Raw genomic sequence first — 21,177 nt, 5'->3', positions numbered from 1 at the left:
AAACAAGTACCAAAAGTAATGTGAACATCTTCTGGAATGTTACCTTTTGAGGGAGATGACTTCCTTTTCAATATTGGAAAGGACGAAAACACTTGGGTGCATCATTACGAACCAGAAGAAAAACGGCAGAGCATGGATTACCGGCACTGCAGTTTGTCACAATAAAAAAATCCACAAAACAACCCTCAGTAAAAAAAATTCTATTGATAGTGTTCAAGGATTCCAAACACGTGTACGAATACTTGGAAGCCGAGTTGACTGTAAGTTCTGTGCGATACACAAAGTGAACCCACTGGATTGGTCTAGCGATGAACTTCTCATCGCAAATCAGCTAGTTTCGAAGTGGAGAGTTCTAAGGTTCAAATCTTAGTAAAGGCGTTACTTTTATACGGATTTGAATACTAGATCATGGATACCGTTGTTCGTATGTGCCGTATTCAACAATCCGGGGAGCCGATAATTCTGTAACAAAATGCTGGGTTATACACATATCGGGCAAACCACCGAATCTTTTGAAATATTGAATCTTTTCTAAGATTTCCATACTCACCAGATTTGGCGGTCTGAGATTTTCACTTCTTTCCGAAATTGAAAAAACATATTATTGGTATTCATTTCACCACTGATCAACTGAATGATGCAGTAAGTTCTGGATCAAGGAAAGACCACCAGCAGTAGTCTAAATTCATGGAATGAAAAAACTAATTCCCACCACTTGGGAGAAATGTATAACTGTAAAAATAAAAATAAGTTTTTGTAGCAAATAAAATCCACTTTTATACTAAATTTGTTATTTGATAATCTTCCTTTTTCCTGTTTAGCCTCCGGGAATTATCGTCAGTTATTACTTCAGAGGATTATATATATGAGTGTGACTGTAGTCTTGTACTGTCTTAGGTCGACCATTTCTGAGATGTATGGTTAATTAAAACCCAACCACCAAAGAACACCGGTATCCACGATCTAGTATTCAAATCCGTATAAAAGTAACTGACTAAGACTTGAACGCTGGAACTCCCGACTTCCAAATCAGCTGATTTGGGGAAGACGCATTCACCAGTAGACCAACCCGGTGGGTGTTATTTGTTAATCTGTTTTCATTTGCCGAATTATTAACGACTGTGTATTACATCGTTTTAGCAATCCCTTGTATGTATGTCGGCCTGATTTTTTTTTACATCCAAATGGACCGACTGATTTTGGACGAGATTTGAAACCTTGCTCTTCAACCCCCCCCCCCATATTTAAAAAAAAAATATTCACCAAATTTATCATGGAATACAAAAAAAAATTGAACTACAGTACAGATAATTTTTTTTAATTATAGCTACGTAAAAAAAACTTAAAACTGTTTTCTTTAATACTACGTTGATAAGTAAAGCAAAGTATTTATTTTTTTCAAGGTAGAAATGAAACCTGGTTGTGGTAATTCATTAATATATATTTCTTATTCATTTTAGAGAGAAATAAAATAAGTGAGAAAGCTCTAGTGGGAGGGGCATTGAAGAAGAATAACACGGAAACAAAAGCTAAATAAAGAATCTTTTTCTTCACATAATTTAGGTTAAATATTTAACATTTTTCTATAATAAAAATAATTTACGTTTGGAGTATTTATTTTTTTCTTTTACAAATAATAAAAAAATGTATAAATAAATTAATTTCTAATTAAAGTAAGATGAAAAAAAAAAAGAAAGACGTATGAAGTATAAATGAAGATATTTATATAACAGAAATATATACATATAGTTAATTTAATTACTAAATTATTTTTAATATACATCTATATATATATATATTATATACTTAAACAAAGAAAAATAGATTTAGATAGAGTTTAATACGTCATAAAGTATAAATTAACAAATTTTTACATAGTTAACTCTTCACTTGTACGAATCACAACTCATCAAGAGGCCAAACATTGCTGAGGCCTTTAAAGGGAGGTAACACTTCATGGGAACGGCTGTTAACTATACGTTTGTATGTATCTAATACGATATTAAAAGATCGTTATAACTTTTATTATATATACATGTTTTGTATATTTAATTTTTTTTTAGTAAATATGTAATAATATTTAAAAAATTAATTAACCAAAAAAAAAATAATAATGACCTCAAAAAAACATGAGGGGATTCTCAATTGACCCGTGTATAAATACGGTTTTTTTTTTATTTTTTATTTTTTAGAATTCAGTCAAATCATTGTTTTTATGTCAATCTAAATTTTGTTCTATGCTAATCTTTTGCCTTTAACATATTCACTACAACTTAATATCCTTGGCTAAATGTTTTATATCCTCCAAGTACGAAATTTATTAAGCCAGGATATCTTTAGTGCATGGCCCACCGACCTAGTTCGTACTTTACTCCCACAAATTTCTTTCCTCTCTTAATCGTCATTAACCTCTTTTCATTTCGATCCTCTCCTATTTTTCAATATTTTCATTTAATTCCATATATCAAAGGCCGCTATTTTTTCTTTTCTTTTTTGTTTTTATTATTATATTTCTTTCGTTATTATAATGACAAACAAACATAGACACTTCACACGACTACTTATAAGAATATTTTTTTTTTCATTCTATTCGATTCTAGAAGACTTATTTTTTATTTCATTAAGTTTTTCTTATTTATGTCAATTTGCTATTTTCATTTGCATTACTTCATCTATCCACTGTAATTTTACTATTTAAAAACAAATTTTATCAATTCTGATGAATTGTATGTGGGCGTGATCGCGCGCGCACATTGCCGTAACTGTTTTTTCAAGCCATACTTTTCACAAAAAAAATCTATATTGATATTTTTACTTTCCCGTCTAGATAACGGTGTAGCAAAGCTATAGAACTAGAAGGGAAAATACTGTAATTGACCCGAATTGGGCATATGCGGTTTTCACCGGATCTTGACAAATAGTACAGGCAATTTTTCATCAAAATAGGCTGTATTTGAAAATCCTTACCTACCGATTGATCTTTTGTCCATGCGTTAGGGGTGATGAGGGAAGTTTAACTCCAGATTTTTAACATCCCCCTCCCATAGATTTTTGAAAAACTCAAAAAGTTTTTGAAATGCGTTTTTCTCTGAATCTATGCATTTTATAGAAAAATTTTTCAAATAAAAAATATAGAGGACATTCTCCTCTACAATTAATATCTTTGAAGTTATGCCGTATAATTTGAAATTGAAATACTAAGAATTCTAAAAACTTTTTTTATATATAATTATTTTTTCACTATTAAAGAAGAAATAACCAATGCCAGGAAATTATAATAACTTTGTTATCAGCGTTTAATTTCCATTACACGAAAAAAATAACCGGTGTTAAATTTTTTCTACTATATTTATAAAAATAGAATCTAGAAAAAGGAGACAAAAAATATTGAGGACGGAAGAGTTAATTTCTTGGTAAGTGATTCCCTAGGACAAGGGTTATGAAGCGGATTTGAGGTAGTTGAACAGACCGTGAGAGGGGGGTCTCTTTAAGAAATTTCTTGTTCTTAATATAAGAAGGAAAGGAAGAGAGAGAGAGAGAGAAAAAGAAAAAGGAAAGAGAGACAACATCAAGGAAATACAAAACCCGAGACCAAAACCTATCTTATGTATCATAATTAGACCGGAAGGGTTAAGACATAATATTCAACCTTTCAATTGTATCTATATTACTCCCTTCTTGTATTTCTTTTCTTCTTTTTTACCCCTACTTTCATTTAATTCATTCATTTTAACATTCTCTCACTCTTTATCTTATTCATTACTGCAATATTCTTCTTATATTTATCTTTCTCAAGTAACAGAGCAATTACTATTTAAAAATGCATCTCTTTAACGCTTTCAAATCCCTTAACGGAAGTACGTAAATATTTTTCCCGAACTTTCTCACAAGAATGTAATACCCTCTAAAAATTGCTGGTAAATAATAAAAGACAAAACAAAATAGTTTTGTTTAATAAAAATCATAACCAATACGAATCCATATCTGTAATACCAATCCTTCGATTATCCGTATCATATTATTCGAAATATCCAGTAATCTGAACCTCTTTTGTAGAGAAAAACTAATTAAATCCTTTATATTTTTCCCAATTTTGCTGGGTTACGTATGAATTCTAAAAAAGAAAAATCGAACTGATGTGGACCATAAACGAATTTTCACTCTGCCTATTTTTGAAATTATTAGTATTCCTTTTGATTATAAAAGCTTTATTAAACATAGACTCGACGTAGAATGAAAGTATTATAATTCTATATAAAAACCTGTGTAATATTATATCTATCTTGGAAATATAATATATAACCAGTTATCATGAAAAAGATACTCTTGATATCTGCGTTTGAGACATAATAAGTTAAACTATGGGTTCCTCATACCATCTGATGATACCCCAATACCTCCCCTGGTTAACAAACTCGCAATTTATGCGTCATATTTCAATTTGATTGGGTAGGTTATTAAGCTTTGAATCTAAAATTTAAAACAATACATAAAATTCCATCCAAATAAATACTACGGTTGTTCCTTTTTACTTTACTGAGTAGTTTTATTTTGGCTATAAAAGGGAAAGTACAGTGAACCGCCAAAATTTTGGGTACCGGAGAGTCTTTTAACAATGCTGACGTTTTAAGACCTCTAATTCAAAAAAATCAACAAAAAAATCGGATGGGGCTTTGTCGGGGTGCACGGCCGTTGTTTTAACGGGAAACGTTACAGATCTTGGATGAAGTTCCTCCGAGCTACAGACCGACCAACTTATCTGTACAGTTAAATGAGACAGCCACCATTTAAAAAAATAAAAAACTGAAAGTCTCCGATAGGAAATATTAGTTCCTTCATTTGGCAACCTCTACAGATAAACTGATCGGATTGAAATAAAAACGAGACATTGACTGCGTACTAAATTTATTTTTAACATAAATAAGACACTAACGGTACATTATATTTAACTCGACTACTATTCGACGACGATTTTGTTCAACATCGGTCTGCGATATGAGAAGTAAGAGACGTAAGGCATAATAAGCAGCGATAGAGGAGCTCGCGTCGTCGGCGTCGTTCACTGAGCGCGCCGTGCCAGCTTTGCGACGCTCCCGAAATAGTCTCGCTCGCTCGGCATCGGACATTGGGATACCCGTGCGTGGCCCATAACCTCCCCTTTCCAACGATATTCGTAATTTATCTTTCCGGATGGTTTTTGCGCGGGCTGAAACTGACATATTGAATTTTTATACTTTTTTACACGTTTATTTTAATTTTTTACACATAAATATCGCCCAAAATACACTTAGTGTTACTTAAATCGATCTATCTCGACAAACTATAAACATAAACACGTGAATCGCCGCGCTATCGCGTCTAAGTCGTTAGTTACACTGAATGGAAATGAGCGAGAGCGCCAGTTTTAGCTGATCTAGGCGGTGCCCCTCCCCGCCAACCCGGTAACCAGTGACGCAAACTCAAAGTCGTATCGGCGAGCTGACCATGTAAATTATAAAATGTCACCGCATTTAGGTCTCTGAGATCAACCTACCGGGTTGGTCTAGTGGTGAACGCGTCTTCCCAAATCAGCTGATTTGGAAGCCGAGAGTTCCAGCGTTCAAGTCCTAGTAAAGCCAGTTATTTTTACATGGATTTGAATGCTAGATCGTGGATACCGGTGTTCTTTGGTGGTTGGGTTTCAATTAACCACACATCTTAGGATTGGTCGAACTGAGAATTTACAAGACTACACTTCATTTACACTCATACATATTATCCTCATTCATCCTCTGAAGTATTATCTAAACGGTAGTTACCGGAGGCTAAACAGGAAAAAGAAAAAAAAAGGTCTCTGAGATCAATAGTTAGGGAGTTATTAAACAGTACGATGTAGACCTTTTCGTTACGCTACAAATTTCTGTTCTGGTACCCGTATGTTTCGGTGTGATTTTAAAGACGTTTCACGTCAAAAAAAAAGGTATAGAAATTTCCAGAAGGTGTACGAACGTACGTGTGTTTGCCTGCTTTTTGATTATCTACAGACATGGCTCGACATAAATTCTTCAAGATTTTTATCCATAGAAAAATACAAAAATTAAACAAGAGAGGGTTGAGTTCGCCAATCTTTTAATTTTTACTTTGGTATAGTGAACTCCTCGGGTTAGCTCTAGGGTTTAAACTCGTCATCGAAAAAAATGATTTTCCAAGTCAAGAGTTCTAAGGTTAGAGTCCTTGTAAAGGACATTTTATATGAATTTTATAAGGGTTATTTTACAAGGATTTGAATGCTAGACTGTGTACCGGTGTTCTTTGTTAGTTGGGTTTCAATTAAGCACACGTCTCAGAAATAATTGACCTCAGTCAGTTCCAGACTACATGTTTACCGGTACATTAATACTTATACTCCAGCTACGTCAGGCCTGGAAAGTCGGTAACGACAATTATACTTTTCTACGTAAACACCCAGACCCGGCAGTAGCTGGAAAACTGAATGCAGAAAACAAACAAACTTTTGGTATAGTGATAGTAGAAAATTGAGGTTTATTACTTTAAAAGACATTGATGATAATGATGGATTAATAAATTCGGGGCCGGATTTGGCTCCCTGCAATTACTTCAATTTCCCAAACTTAAATAAACTCGCTTGATGAAGATTCAGTTAAAATGATGACGTCAAATGTGAGACAACCGTTTAATTTGTATAGCTGGACAAATCGCATTATACTGAGGATATTAAATTTGGAAATTCTTCGGTCTAAATAATAATTAAGAAAAATTTTGTTTTTTATTCAGGCCTAGAATTTTCCAACGACCTTCACATTGTTGATTAAAAGAAAATAATTTTTATTCTTTTAATTGTTGTTATCCATCGTTGAATTCTTAAAAATTACAAATATTTTCTTATTATAATTAAAAATATAAATACATAATAATAATTTTAAATAAAACATACATAAAAATAAAATTAAACATTCTTTTTTTCTTTTGGACTTACCTTTATATCATGAGGAGTAATACTATGATCAGAATAAAAACATAGAAGTTCAACGGTTAAAGCATTACACTGACGTACTTTTGACGCTAATAGAAGACAAACGGCTGATAACAATTGTAACTGACATCTTAATACTGAACATTCGCATAAAAAACGGTCCATAAAATTAACTGCTAATGGAAAAACTTGATTTTCACAATTCTGTTCATCACAAACCTAAAAATAAGAAAAAAAAATTAATTAAACTAATAATGAAAATATTTTTACAAATGAGCTAGATAATAGTAATAATAATAAAATTATTAGTTCATTCCATAATACTTATTTTTTTTATTAATAATAATTATTTTACAAATCGAATTTTTAAACAAAGATAAATTAAAAAATACGAATACAAAAAAAAACATTGCTGACAAATATTACTCTTTAATATAGAAAATTTAATAAATGATTATTAAAGAGCGAGCTAATGACAATTTTGTATGTAGTATTTGTATATAGTGTAATTTTTTTTAATTTCATTTAAACATGTATATATATATATATATATATATATATATATATATATATATATATATAGATAGCCAATGACGGTTCCAATAGCGTAAGGATTCAAACGCGGGGTCATACATTTTTCTTTTTCTGTTTTGCCTCCGGAACCACTGTAAGGTATTACTTCAGAGGATGATATGTATGAATGTAAATGAAGTGTAGTCTTGTATAGTCTCCGGTCGACCGTTCTTGAGATGTATGGTCAATTGAAATCCAATCACTAAAGAACACCGGAAATTCATATTCCATTACTGAAATCCGTATATAAAAGGAACTACCTTTAACTAAATCGGTTCAACCGTTAAGCTGCTACGGTGGAACAAAGATATATATACCCTAAATACTTTACACCTTTTCCAGTATATCAGTTAATTTTTGTTTTGGTTTGGTTCCATCGTGATTTTGTATTATACTAGCAAATATCCCGTTTGAATTTTTAAAATAGGTTAGAAAGATATAACAACATTGCCGTATAACCGTTATCTGATAGAAGGAGAGTGTACCTGATGCAAGCAAAAGTTACACATCAACCTGCTAACAAATACCCCATTTGAATTTTGAAAATTTGACGAATTTTTGCATAGATATTATAAGAGGAGGCTATTGGATCTTCTAAAACAGTACCCCAGGGGAACCTTGTTTGTTAACAGTTGATAATGATAATTGAACTAGCTTCGCACAGGTGCTCGCATCACCTCATCACTCTAGCCTCACATGTAGTTCCCACGGGAAGCCCATTACTAATATAGAAACTTTTTAAATTTATTTAATACTAGCAGACCCGGCAATGCTTCGCTATTGCTAGAATTCAGTATATAAATAAATTAAATGAACACAATTGAAAGTTTGATAAAACATTAACAAAATGAACATTACGGAACTTCACAAAATTTAACGTTTTCCTTTTTCTCTTTCCCCCCTTTTCCCATTATCAATTCCTTTTAATTTTCCTCTTTCCCTTTCCTTTCCCCATTTCTCTCATTTCCATTTCCTTTTACCCGTTTTAATTTTTTCCATTTTCCTCTTAATCCATCTTTACCCTCTTCCCTTTTATTCTTTCCCGATTTTCCCGCTTTTTCCGTTTCTCTCTTTTTCCCCCGCACGTAAATCGGTCCAGTAGGTTTTTAGTGTATAGCAGACACACAGATCGGAAACACTAAAATGGAATTGTAAAATAATTAGTAGAGTGTGTGCTGCTTTTACGTCCAACTGATAGCGCTCTTTTAAAAATAAAAAAACATCTTCTTACCTGTCACCTGTCATTAAGATGTCAGGTTATGTATATAAAAACACGCGCGTTCCTATTTTCCCCGTTTTTCTCTTTTATCTTTTTCGATCTTCCCTGTTCTGATTTTTCCATTTCTCCCTTTTTCCCCGCACGTCAATCAGTCCAGTAGATTTTTAATCTATAGCGGACACATATATCGGAAACATTGAAATGGAATCGTAAAATATTTAGTATAGCGTATGTTGCTTTTACGTCCAACAGATAGCGCTGTTTATAAAAAAAAACACATGTTTTTACCTGTCGCAGGTGTAACATCTTAGGTAAAATAAGTAGCAGGTATATAAAAACACGCGCGTATTCGAATGCAACGTTGTTTCAAAATTTCAAAGCAATCGATGAAGAACTTTCGGAGATTTAGCTGAAAACACGTAACACGTGTTTCTTAATTTTTAACGGGATACCTATACACCAAATAGCACTACTATATCTCTATTGCTCCCCGAGATATGAAAGCTACATACTCCTAACTTACACCATTTTTAGTTTATTTTAGGATTTATTCGGAATAGTTCGGGAAATTTCGGAAAAACCCGTATTTTACTCACTCAGAAACCTTCCCCGGCATGTGTCCAACCATTCCCCAAAGTTTCATCGCTATCGGATGAACGGTTTAGAAAGGCATAAGAGACATACAGACAGACAAACATTCATTTTTAAATATATAGATTATTTTGTTTAACGTAAATTTATTTCTATTGTTTTTGTAATATTATTCATTCGATTAATTCGAATTTTTTCAGTTCAAACTCTTCTGTTTCCTGTTTAGCCTCCGGTAATTACCGTTCAGATAATACTTCAGAGGATGAATGAGGATGATATGTACGAGTGTAAACGAAGTATAGTCTTGTACAGTCTCTGAGATGTGTGGTTAATTGAAACCCAACCACCAAAGAACACCGGTATCCACGATCTAGTATTCAAATCCGTATAAAAATAACTAACTTCACTAGGACTTGAACGCTGGAACTCAAATCATTTGGGAAGACGCGTTCACCACTAGACAAACCCGGTGGTTTTTTCAGTTCAAACCCAGCTCATACAACCTCACGGTTCACAATAATCAAATTCATTAAACTATTTAATTCAACCGGAAATCTCCACCGTTAATATATATATATATATATATATATATATATATATATACATACTTATATAGCCTAGGACACTATCGATAACGTAAGGATTCCAGCGCGGGTTCATACATGTAAATCGGTTCAGCCGTTCAACTGCTACGGTGGAAAAAACATACATACACCCAAAATAGATTACACTCCTTTATGGGTAATCGTGTAAAAAACGAATTTATAATTATTCACTTAAAATATATATATATATATATTATTAATGTTTCATCAATCCTATTAAATCTGATAAAAAATTAGTATCTCGAAAAAAATATTTCCATCAATAAATGTGGAAATATTACAATTACAGACATTTTCACCAATCATTAAACGGTTAAACAGAATTAAATAAGTCTCAAAACTGTATTTTTAGTAATTTTCGAGAGATCTAGGGTAAAAGACGAAAGATTGGGGGTCGAAAGATATGGTATATATCCGGTCTTAATATGTGTATGAAAAAAAGTGTAATGCAAGATAAGTTACTAATTAGTGCTGAAAATTACTAATTTTCAGTGCGCTAAAACTAATACAAAACAATCCTGTTGAAATAAGGAAAGCAGCAAAAAAACATTGTCCTTCGGGCACAGTGCTGTATCTACTGTGGCGGAGGATATTTTCAGCAGTTTAATAGTTTGCGTTCTTTATTTTTTTTCTAAAATATTTATTTATTTTGTATTATAATATTGAACATTTGGTTTCGTTTAATACAAAGTTAAAATATTTTGATATGTTTTCTTTTTAATAACCTTGGAATTCGTATGTTTGTGGGCTTAATTTTTTTGGCCTTAATTCATTCCATTTTCCTTAGAATGAAATTCTCCACACGTTTTGCTTAAATTATGTGTTTTCAATCCGTTTAAGAAAGTTATTTTTTACTCAAAAATAAAATAGTGTGTTTATAGACCCTTAGTCTTTAACCCCAGAAAACTACCATGTGTTTCAAAATGATTATCGGGGTTTTAATGTTATATAATATTTATAAAGTTGTATTTACATTGATAAATTATATATCAAATGAAAGAGCAACTCAAACAGTTTTTTTCTATAACTATTCAATATGACACCGTCACACGGCACACATCCAGCCTATAAAGTTTACCCCATACTTTAATCAGCAAGTCCTGGAGTAATTGACACGACAGCGGCTTCAATTCGGAGTCTAAAGCAAGGTAGGTCAGCTGGTAACAGTGGATCGTACATTTGATCCTTTATGAACCCTCAAAGAAATGATTGCACGGAATCAGATTGGGCAAACGTGGAGGCAACGGCAAACAAGTCCCGTCATCTTTTCGCCGGCGACCGATCCAGCGGTTAGGGAGAATTTCATTCAACCGATCACGTACACCGTTACGTTGGTGAAAAAGCGCACCATCTTGTTGCCAAAGTTCTGTGGTTCGTATTGCAGTTGAGGAAAGAGTTGTAGCTTATCAAGATTTCCAACGAATAAGCACTAAGGACTTTCTTACACGTTAAAAATTGTCTTCGGACACACTCGGTCGTCTAGTACTCTTACTTTTACCAATACAACCACTGGTTTAAAATTCTTTATACCATCTACAAATCTTATTGTCACTCGGGGGGGGGGGGGAGTTTGGATCAGAACGGAATTTCAAATTTCAGATTAACACTTTGCAAACTACAAAACGCTTTCTGTTGTGGGGGTTCACCATCTTCCCTAATAGCGCTTTCAAGTGGAAAATACAGAAAACAATTCATGAGCTTGCGGATAGCTAAAACTGTTTGAATCCCTCTTTTACTTAATGAATAATTAATCAATGTATGTGAACCTTGACAAATATTACATAGCTTTAAAACCCCGTTATTAATTTTGAAACATTGATACTAAAAATATAGTTCTGGTACGTATATATATATACATATATATATTTTTTTTTCAATTTTTCAGTTCAGATTTACATAAAACCACTAAATTTACCCCTTAAACTGGGTCCTAAGAATCACAGTCTGGTTTAATTTTACTGAAATTGCAGGCACAGGGCGAAATCTTTCTCCAGCCAACAATTGCTAATGAAGCGTTTCCGAATTTATATTTTTATGAATTTTTTTCTTAATTCTCACCAGCTGAATATATTTTGAAAGTTTTTTTAAAATCATTCTATATATATATATATATATATATATATATATATATATAGAAATATATATAAATTAATATATTAATTAATTTTTCAAGTAAATTCTTTTTCGTCATATATATATATATATAAAAGTAAAAAGAATTTACTTGAAAATCGTAAATTCGTAAAAATAAGGGTTGAATACTAAAATTATGAGAAAAAAGTTTGAATGAAGAGTTGAAAAAGAACGGGAAAAAAATTCAAAAACTAATAATACAAGATGGTTGACACACCTAACTATTCACTCCCATTGATGTTTGTTTGACCTGAAAGTGTTTATTTTTGGAATACAATAGAAGACAATCTACGGTATATATTTCTATTTATAAAATCTGTAAATGGCATTTTAAGGATAATAAATGTCAAAAGTTTAAAGAAAGCCGACCAGATAAAAAAAAAGAAGAAGAAGAAGGAAATTATAAATAGTATCGTTTTACGGTTAGCAAATAAAAATAAATCTTTTAACAATGAAACAAGTTTTGAACTTTCTAAAATTATTTTAAATTTTTTTTGCACTTGTTTTGATGATTTTAAATATAAATATTTATTTTATTTCTGTTCGTTTTGAAAAATCTTTTATTCATAAATAACGGTGTTCTTATCTAACTGATTTTGAAATAAAAATTCATTATTTAATCAGAGATCGATCCTGATATAGCCATTAAAATTTAAACTACTCGTACTTTTACACTCTAATAAACCAGTTCTACGATTTACAGAACCTAGAATCAACTTTACAAATAATTTTAATTGAATTTTACGTAGCTCAGATCGTTTCACTGATGCACTTTTGTAGTTATAAATTAATATATTTTAATTCTGACTGCTACATAATTATACAAATCACGTCAGGAATTGGCCCACCGTAAATCAAAATCGAAACTGTCTCAGGACTTGTCTGGATGGATCAAGGGAAACCATGGTACTTTTTCATTTTATGACCCCCACTTTTTTCTCATAAAAATTACTTAGTATATATTTTTTTATAATTGATGAATAAGACATTAGAGAAAACACACATCATGCTGTTTTATACTGGTTATTTTAAACGTATTAGTCAAGGTTAGCGACCGAAGCGAGCGTAGATTAAGTTTTATTATATTTTAATAATATGCGGATCGTCCAGCAAAACACAGAAGATCAGCGATTACCTCAAGACGTGATGTGAAGGATACCGGACTGGAGATCGAAGGGAAGACAGACAGCCCTCTTCAGAGCTGGCGTTCGTGCTTGCATGGATGGGCGACAGGGATGATGCACGGGGACTCTGAACAGCTCGAAGGCACCTCCTGTGGCTGACTAATGCTTAAATGTGGTTTCCGGCCACGAGAGGGTGGACTGGTGAGGTGGAGGTTTAGTCGGTAGGGCGCAGGCTACATACGCCGTAACATCTGCGGAACCTGTTAGCGAACCCGACACTTTATCCGTAAATGGGATGGATTACTCTCCTAACCAGAGGAAAAAAAAATTATTTATAATTATAAGTAATAATGCTTATATTTTTAAAATGTAAAATATGATAATATGGAGAATGTTTAAAATGACCGGTATAAAACACCATGTTAGTGTGTTTTCTCTAATCTTTTATTTATCAATTATTATAAAATAATACGTAATTTTTATGTGGAAAACTGCGGAAAAAATGAAGGACGTAAAAGTACCGAAACCATAGTAAAATTTTGAAAGAGCAGTTAACAAAACATACATAACTAATCATAAAATAACAAATAAATGAAATTACTGTTCAATTAATTATTTAAAATATAAATACATGAAATAATGTTACTTTACATGAAAATATTAAATATAAAAAATTCTTGCGCAGTTCTGCGCAAAGAATCGAATTTTCTTTATTTTATTTTGTATAATTATTTACACAAAAAATTAAATAAGATTAAAGAAAAATTACATCGTTAGTAGTGTTTCTTTAATTTTATTTAATATTAAAATATAATTTCTGTTTATAAGAAAATTGAATTAATATAACTGTAATTTGATGAAATAATTAAAAATAACTAATACACCCAGCACACAAGCATCAAATTTAAACTCACTCACCACTTGAGACACGCTGCATAAGCATGTATGAAAAATCTGATGTGGACACCACATGACTTCCTTTTACGCCTATTAAATTACATATACAGATTTCTTAAAAATCAAAAGTACACAGAATTTTATTTTATTTCATTAAAAACTCCAAAATTTCAACATCCTACGTCTAATCGTTTTTGAGTTATACGTACAGAAGTCACGCCGAAACTAGTCAAAATAGATTCAGGAATGGTCAAAATGGATATTTCCATTGAAATCTGAAAACCGAAATTTTTCGCGATCACAATACTTCCTTTACTTCGTACAAGAAAGTAAAAATATACCAAAACAAAGTCAATTTAACCTCAATTGGAGGTTATGTTGTCTGTTGTCAATTGAAATTAGGCCTAAGAACGATTCATCCAATCTACATTAAATTCTCATTGTATAACTTCAGACACACTACTACAGCAAATTTAAATGTCAATGAAAGATTTTCGAGCTACGAAATTTTATACATGAATATTTTTTTTCGTAATCTTTATACCTGAAAACGTAAAGAAAATTCATTTTTATCTCACCATACGACCGAAAAAATCTAAAATTGAGGTTATGTTGTCTGTTGACAACCTTAAAATTGAACTTAACTCATGAACGACTCCATCAATCTTCATGAAATTTTTACATACAAAATTTCAGATGGACTAGTACACCATATCTAAATTTCAATGAAATTGATCGAGTAGTTGTGCAGATTTTCGAGCCGCAAATTTTACACATGGGCCTATATATATATATAGAAAGAACATTAATTTTCATCCCCAATACCACGATGAGACCGAAAATAATACCTTCTTCGAAAAACCAGTAAAAATAACTACATAATTCATAATTCAGAAGGCGTTAATGAAAAATAATTTTAGTATATATTTATGTACACATTGAAACGGAATGAAGAAATTTCACGTTTTTTAAGAAGATTTTAGTATTATTTAAAAATTCATCAGCAAAGTAATAATTTTTCTGTCAAATAAAATCTTTATTTTAAATAAATTAGGAGAGAGATTTTCTAAATTGTTTAATAAACCATTTTTCGTAGACCTAAGTATTGTGTTGAGTTATACGAAATGTGTTTTATTGTAATATTTGCATTATTATTTGAAAATAAATGACAATTATTTTTTAGCAAAAATTTGCACATTCATAAAAATAAACACAAGTATTAAATTTAATTTTGTAAGTTTCGGTTCTAAATAATTCATAATTATGGATAAAAAAAACAACGGTTTAATAATTTGTTGATGTACATTGAAAACTCGTAATGACTCTTTGAAATAGTCCCAAGAGATGATATTACACTTTAGACGGGAATACACGTAATAGATATTTAATAATGACGACAAGCTTACAGTTCTATTAAACAAAACAGTTGGGATTCAATTAACGACTTTTTTTAAGGAAAATGAATTAGATCAGAACGTCGAGCTGTAATTAGATGCGACGGTTTTCACCGGTCTTGGAAAAGTTCCTGTGATTGACAAAGCTTTTTTTTTCGTTGTAACATCCCAACTTCTTGAACGCAATAGACATTCTGCAAAAACCAGTAAATATGTTTTAAACCTACTAATGGCATGCGTATATTCATTATTTTTTTATAAAATATAACAGTGTTATCTGGGTAATCATTTTTACTATCTAATAATACTTTGAATGACTCATAAGATTGTTTGTAATAATTATAAATGTTGATATGTAATGACGTAATATATGATTAAAAATTCCCTTTCGGTACACCAGAAGGCGAAGGTAGATTTCACCGGTGCTAAGTAGGGGATTTCCACCTTAAAATGAAGAAAAACTTCAAATTTACTCAATACGACAATGGTTGCATGTGAAAAAAGTTTCATATATTTAGTGTACGACAAGTCCCATCTACTGACAATTCCAGTAACATTTTGGTCATCCCTTGCCGTAAGGGTTGGTCCCATCAAAAATTGTTTTCAGACAAAAGTTTTAGGTAATGTTTAGAGGACTAACGACCATTTTAAACCGATTCGATACTCTGTCTATTAAGGAAGGTATGATTTTTGTCTTCAAAACCCCTTTTTTCTACCCCCTACAGTTTCAGTAATATAATATGCTATTAAGAATACGTCACCGAGCTTCGAATGATGATGATTACTACCCAACTTAAAAACATTTACTCTGTCCTGATAATTGCTGTTAAAAAATAAATCATTTAACTTCTAAAATTAAAATAACTACTTGGAAATGAAGTAAATTCTGTGTATTGTAAAATGTAATTATATAAATTTATTAATTACTAGTTGTTACCAACGGCTTCGCTGGCTTTAATTTATACCTCGAATAAGTTTTCAAAAGAAATATTAGATTTTTGTTAAATTCTACAACAATTTAAAAGTTGATGTTTTATGGAAATATTAAACAGTCTGAGGAGAATTTCCGTCTTGTCAAATTGTTTCTAGTGAAAGGTTGGATTAATCCTAGGGGTGCTCGTACACTGTAAACTTTGTTGAACAGTGATTTTTGTCATTTGCAGACGATGTATTTTGTTTTTTTAGGCGGCTAGTAGAAAACACTACAAACATTATACCCTTTTCTTTCTTTTTCCTGTTTAGCCTCCGGTAACTACCGTTTAGATAATTCTTCAGAGGATGAATGAGAATGATATGATGTATGAGTGTAAATGAAGTGTAGTCTTGTACATTCTCGGTTCGACCATTCCTGAGATGTGTGGTTAATTGAAACCCAACCACCAAAGAACACCGGTATCCACGATCTAGTATTCAAATCCATGTAAAAATAACTGGCTTTACTAGGGCTTGAACGCTGTAATTCTCGACTTCCAAATCAGCTGATTTGGGAAGACGCGTTAACCACTAGACCAACCCGGTGGGTCAACAAACATTATACTTAAACACTTCTTTGTAAACTACATTTTCAGTTTTCCCTTCAGGTGCGAGAATGAGCAAAGTTAGGGGTGCTGAATCAGGAACAATCCAAGTAAAACTGTCCATGAGAGAAACAATTTTCCCATAAGTCGATTTCCGCGGCCTTCAGAATCTGCCTTTGGGACTTATTGGTCGTCTTGATGAAACACAGATTTAGAATAAACCGAAGTTTTTTGAACTAAAAAAAAAAATATTCTAATGGTATAAGAGGTATCGCAGAATAAACACAGACTCTTCTTGTTCAATGCTAACAAAACCTATTAGCACTGGACGACCGGAGTTGTCCCCTCGCATAATCATGAATTGTTGAAATTTCGAATTTTCATATATCATTATGCTCCTTGGACCTAAAAATTCGATTTTTGAAAAATGGTAAAACATGTGCCTTTTTGTTTTCAAAGGAAAGTCCTTAATAAATTTCAAGATTTCAACAACTTTAGGTTTTATTTTTCACCGTTAGGTATTGCTTCAGAGATAAAACGTAACACCTTAAGGCTTACAGTTTAAAAGCTTTACTCCTCTCCTTTGCACCTCCTCTAAAATGGACTTTTGAAAAATATTGAAATACGTAGTTTTATTTTCAAAAGAATGTCTAAATATCTAAATACCAATTTTCAAGACTAACACTTTCAGTTCCTGATACAGAATATTCATGTAAAAATAGTCCCCTCTTTGTCCTACAAAACTGTATTTTTGAAAAATTCTGAAGAAGTGTCTATTTTTTTCTATAAAAAAATTTAAATACCAATTTTAACGACTGTATTACATTAGGTTCTCGATGTAGAATTATCTTTAAAAATTTTTTGCTCTTCTTTCAATCCCCTCCCTATAGACGGAATATTCCAAAAATCTTCTACGTAAGGTGCCTAATTATAAAAAGAATGTACTCTCCCAAATTCATTTACTTAAGTATTTTGAGCTGTGCTTGATAAATCACTCCAAAAAATTTTGTTTTATTTAACGTTTATTACAATATATATATATATATATATATACAGATTCAAATTTTACTAAAGGTAGTTGCATTTATTCAGATTTGAATACTAGATCGTGGATACCAGTGTTCTTTGGTGATTGGATTTTAATTAACTATACATCTCAGGAATGGTCAGCCTGAATTTGTTCAAGACTACACGTTTACCGGTACAGTTATATTACACTGATAAGTCGCAAGTAACTTTAATTGTTGATGCAACTATAAATAAAAGTATTAAAATAAATATATAATTTATTTTAATTCAATTAAAATAAAAAAAATACAAAAAATAATTGTCAATAAAAAGATTGGTTAATATTGCTTTATAAATATTAATTTACTACGTTTATATTAATAAAAATATGACTTAAGTACAATTTATCGATTTTCACTTAACAATAAAATTCCCCCCTCAAAAAAAAATAATAATAAAAACAGTGACTTAACGCTTTAAAGAAAAAACTTTGAAGATTATGCAAACATAACACAAGTACAATAAAATAATAAATAAAAAATATAAATAAACTCGATTTATATTTATAAACCGCCGTTCTTCTTAACAAAGAAGAACGATTTCATAAAATTATAATTAAATTGTAAATATTTTTAAAATATAAATTATTTATAGAATTTTAAATACCTTATGAATAATTAATAAATAAATGGACTATTGTTAGATAATTAATTAAAATAATAATAATTAAAAATTAATAAATAATATTAATTAGCATGTTATTAGACTTCATGTTTCCAAGAATCTGCTATAAAGCTAATATATAAACAGATTAATCTTCCCTAGCTCGTCTATTGGTGGCGCGCAATATACGTTGTTGTCGATCGCTACGCTAACTCGTTGAGTCCAGGTGTAATGTTAATTTGGTCGGATAGTACTCGATCTGATGAATTCTTTAGAGGAAAAATGGATTACTTAATTTTATGTTTATATTTCCTATATACATGTTTTTTATGTATACTTAAAACTTCAATTACGTAAAAAAAAAGCTGGTAAAGTATAAGCATGACTTTCCCGGATATTGATAATAAAAATTAAAGAGTTAGAACCAAAAAACAGCATATTTTTTAAAATTCATATTTAGATTAAGCTTCACAAATTTTCTTACGTTTTCTCTAAATTTAACACCCCCTTTAATAAAGGCTAAAATAAGAAAAAATAAATGTTCAAAAAACCTTTTCGCATTTTAGGTCCGGGGTATATAATTTTAAAAAAGTTTTAGACATTTCTTGATAGCTATATGAAGTATAAACTTTAAAAACAATTTAAAGAAATATTTAAACCGACGGGAAGTAGGCCGGAAAACATATACGTCAATTTTCTTAAAGTTGTTTTTTTGGGATAATTTATAAATGTATTGTATGTAGGTAATAAATTCGCTTTATAAAGTTTTCTCAATGATGCCTCTGAAGAAAATCGGTATTGGAGAAATTATCCCTCCACTCTCAACAAATTAAAAAAAAATGAATACGATCCATGCTCCATGTATAAATATAAATTTCAGTCAAATTAAAAAAAAAAATCGGTTTAATTAATCCTGAGATATAAGGCCACAAACAGTGGGAAACAAATATGTTCTTACGTATATACGTACGTACATACATACATATATATATATATAAATATTTTTGTCTAATTAACTAGTTGGATCATAGAACGTAAAATAAATGCATGTTAATAAATCATGCTTGAAAGGAATATCTAAAAACCAATTTTCAAGAATGTAACACTTTCGGTTCCTGAGATAAAGAAAATTCACATAAAACATTGCTCCTTTTGCCACTCAGAGTTGGATTTTTGAAAAATAGTGAAACACGTATCAACGTGTTTTTTTTATAAAATAAATTTATTCGTTTTTTTCAACAAAAAAAATCATACTCTATTTCCGACATGATCACTATACTTTCCCATTTAAAATATAGCTATTCTAACTACATTCCTCGCGGAAAAAGTTTTTGTTTGTTATATTGTTATAAGCATCCACGGGGAGCATTTTAAATGGGAAGAGCGGGGAATTAAAAATCATTTTAAAAGGCATAGAAAAAACAAGTATGAAAAGAAATTTACTTTTAATATGTTCACAGATGGTTTTAAAAGTGACCCAAAGTGTACCCCGAGTATTGATTTTATACCAAGAAATAAATCGTTTTGAGACGGAACTTTCTGATAAATTTTATATTTTTTAGTTTTCTATTGAGCAATTATTTAAAAGGTATCGTAGACTACTTTTGAAAGTAACTGAAATACATTGTATAGCCGTCATTTTAGTTAGCGCTGTCGTAACCTGAAGATCTTTACGTTGAAATTGCAGTTTTACAATGCCCTTTAGAATTATATGTCACAACTATATCCTTTCCATTTCAAAATTTTAAGCGGTCCTCCACCAAGTGGAGTTTGGAGGCGTAGCAAACGAAAAAATAGGTCGTTCTGTGGTAGAAATATTATTTACGATCCCAATAGTTTATTATTATCACTAGCTGCAGGGCGTGCCTACGACACGCCTCAGCAGCTAAACCCTCCCTTCAAGTTCCCTTGGCGGGGGGCGTCTCGGAATGGGATTATTAAGTGTCCAAAATTGATTACCTCTTGTGTAAAATATGTATTTTTTTTTTGAATGATGAAAAATGGTATATCGAAAGTTAAATTAGAAATTTAACTCTACATTTATTTATTTAGCGTATGGCACTAAAACATAACACCAATTACAGTCAAAATTAAAAACAAAGATTTAACAAACTAATATATGCTATCGATTCTGGAGTCGCCACTAGGAAATATTCAGGGTTCCCTTCATAAGCTATCCTCTCTTTTTCCTGTTTAGCCTCCGGTAACTACCGTTTAGATAATTCTTCAGAGGATGAATGAGGATGACATGTATGAGTGTAAATGAAGTGTAGTCTTGTACAGTCTCAGGTCAACCATTCCAGAGATGTGTGGTTAATTGAAACCCAACCATCAAAGAACACCGGTATCCACGATCTAGTATTCAAATCCGTGTAAAAATAACTGGCTTTACTAGGACTTGAACGCTGTAACTCTTGACTTCAAAATCAGCTGATTTGGGAAGACGCGTTAACCACTAGACCAACCCGGTGGGTTTTTCA

The 21,177-nt window shown here is 31.3% G+C and overlaps 1 protein-coding gene across 1 annotated transcript in view; it reads right to left on the bottom strand.

Annotated features, from left to right (window-relative positions):
• Positions 1 to 21,177, bottom strand: part of LOC142332380 (G1/S-specific cyclin-D2-like) — a 242,543-nt gene that overhangs the window by 203,455 nt on the left and 17,911 nt on the right. The window contains exon 2 of the mRNA XM_075378801.1: positions 6,977 to 7,192. Within this exon, the coding sequence (XP_075234916.1) occupies positions 6,977 to 7,192 (216 nt within the window). The remainder of the gene's footprint in view (positions 1 to 6,976; positions 7,193 to 21,177) is intronic.

This window comes from Lycorma delicatula, chromosome 11 (assembly GCF_047948215.1).
Source record: "Lycorma delicatula isolate Av1 chromosome 11, ASM4794821v1, whole genome shotgun sequence".
In the NCBI taxonomy this organism is placed as follows: Eukaryota; Metazoa; Arthropoda; class Insecta; order Hemiptera; family Fulgoridae; genus Lycorma; species Lycorma delicatula.
Note: the sequence above shows the minus strand (reverse complement) of the source record. Positions and strands in the feature narration are given on the sequence as shown.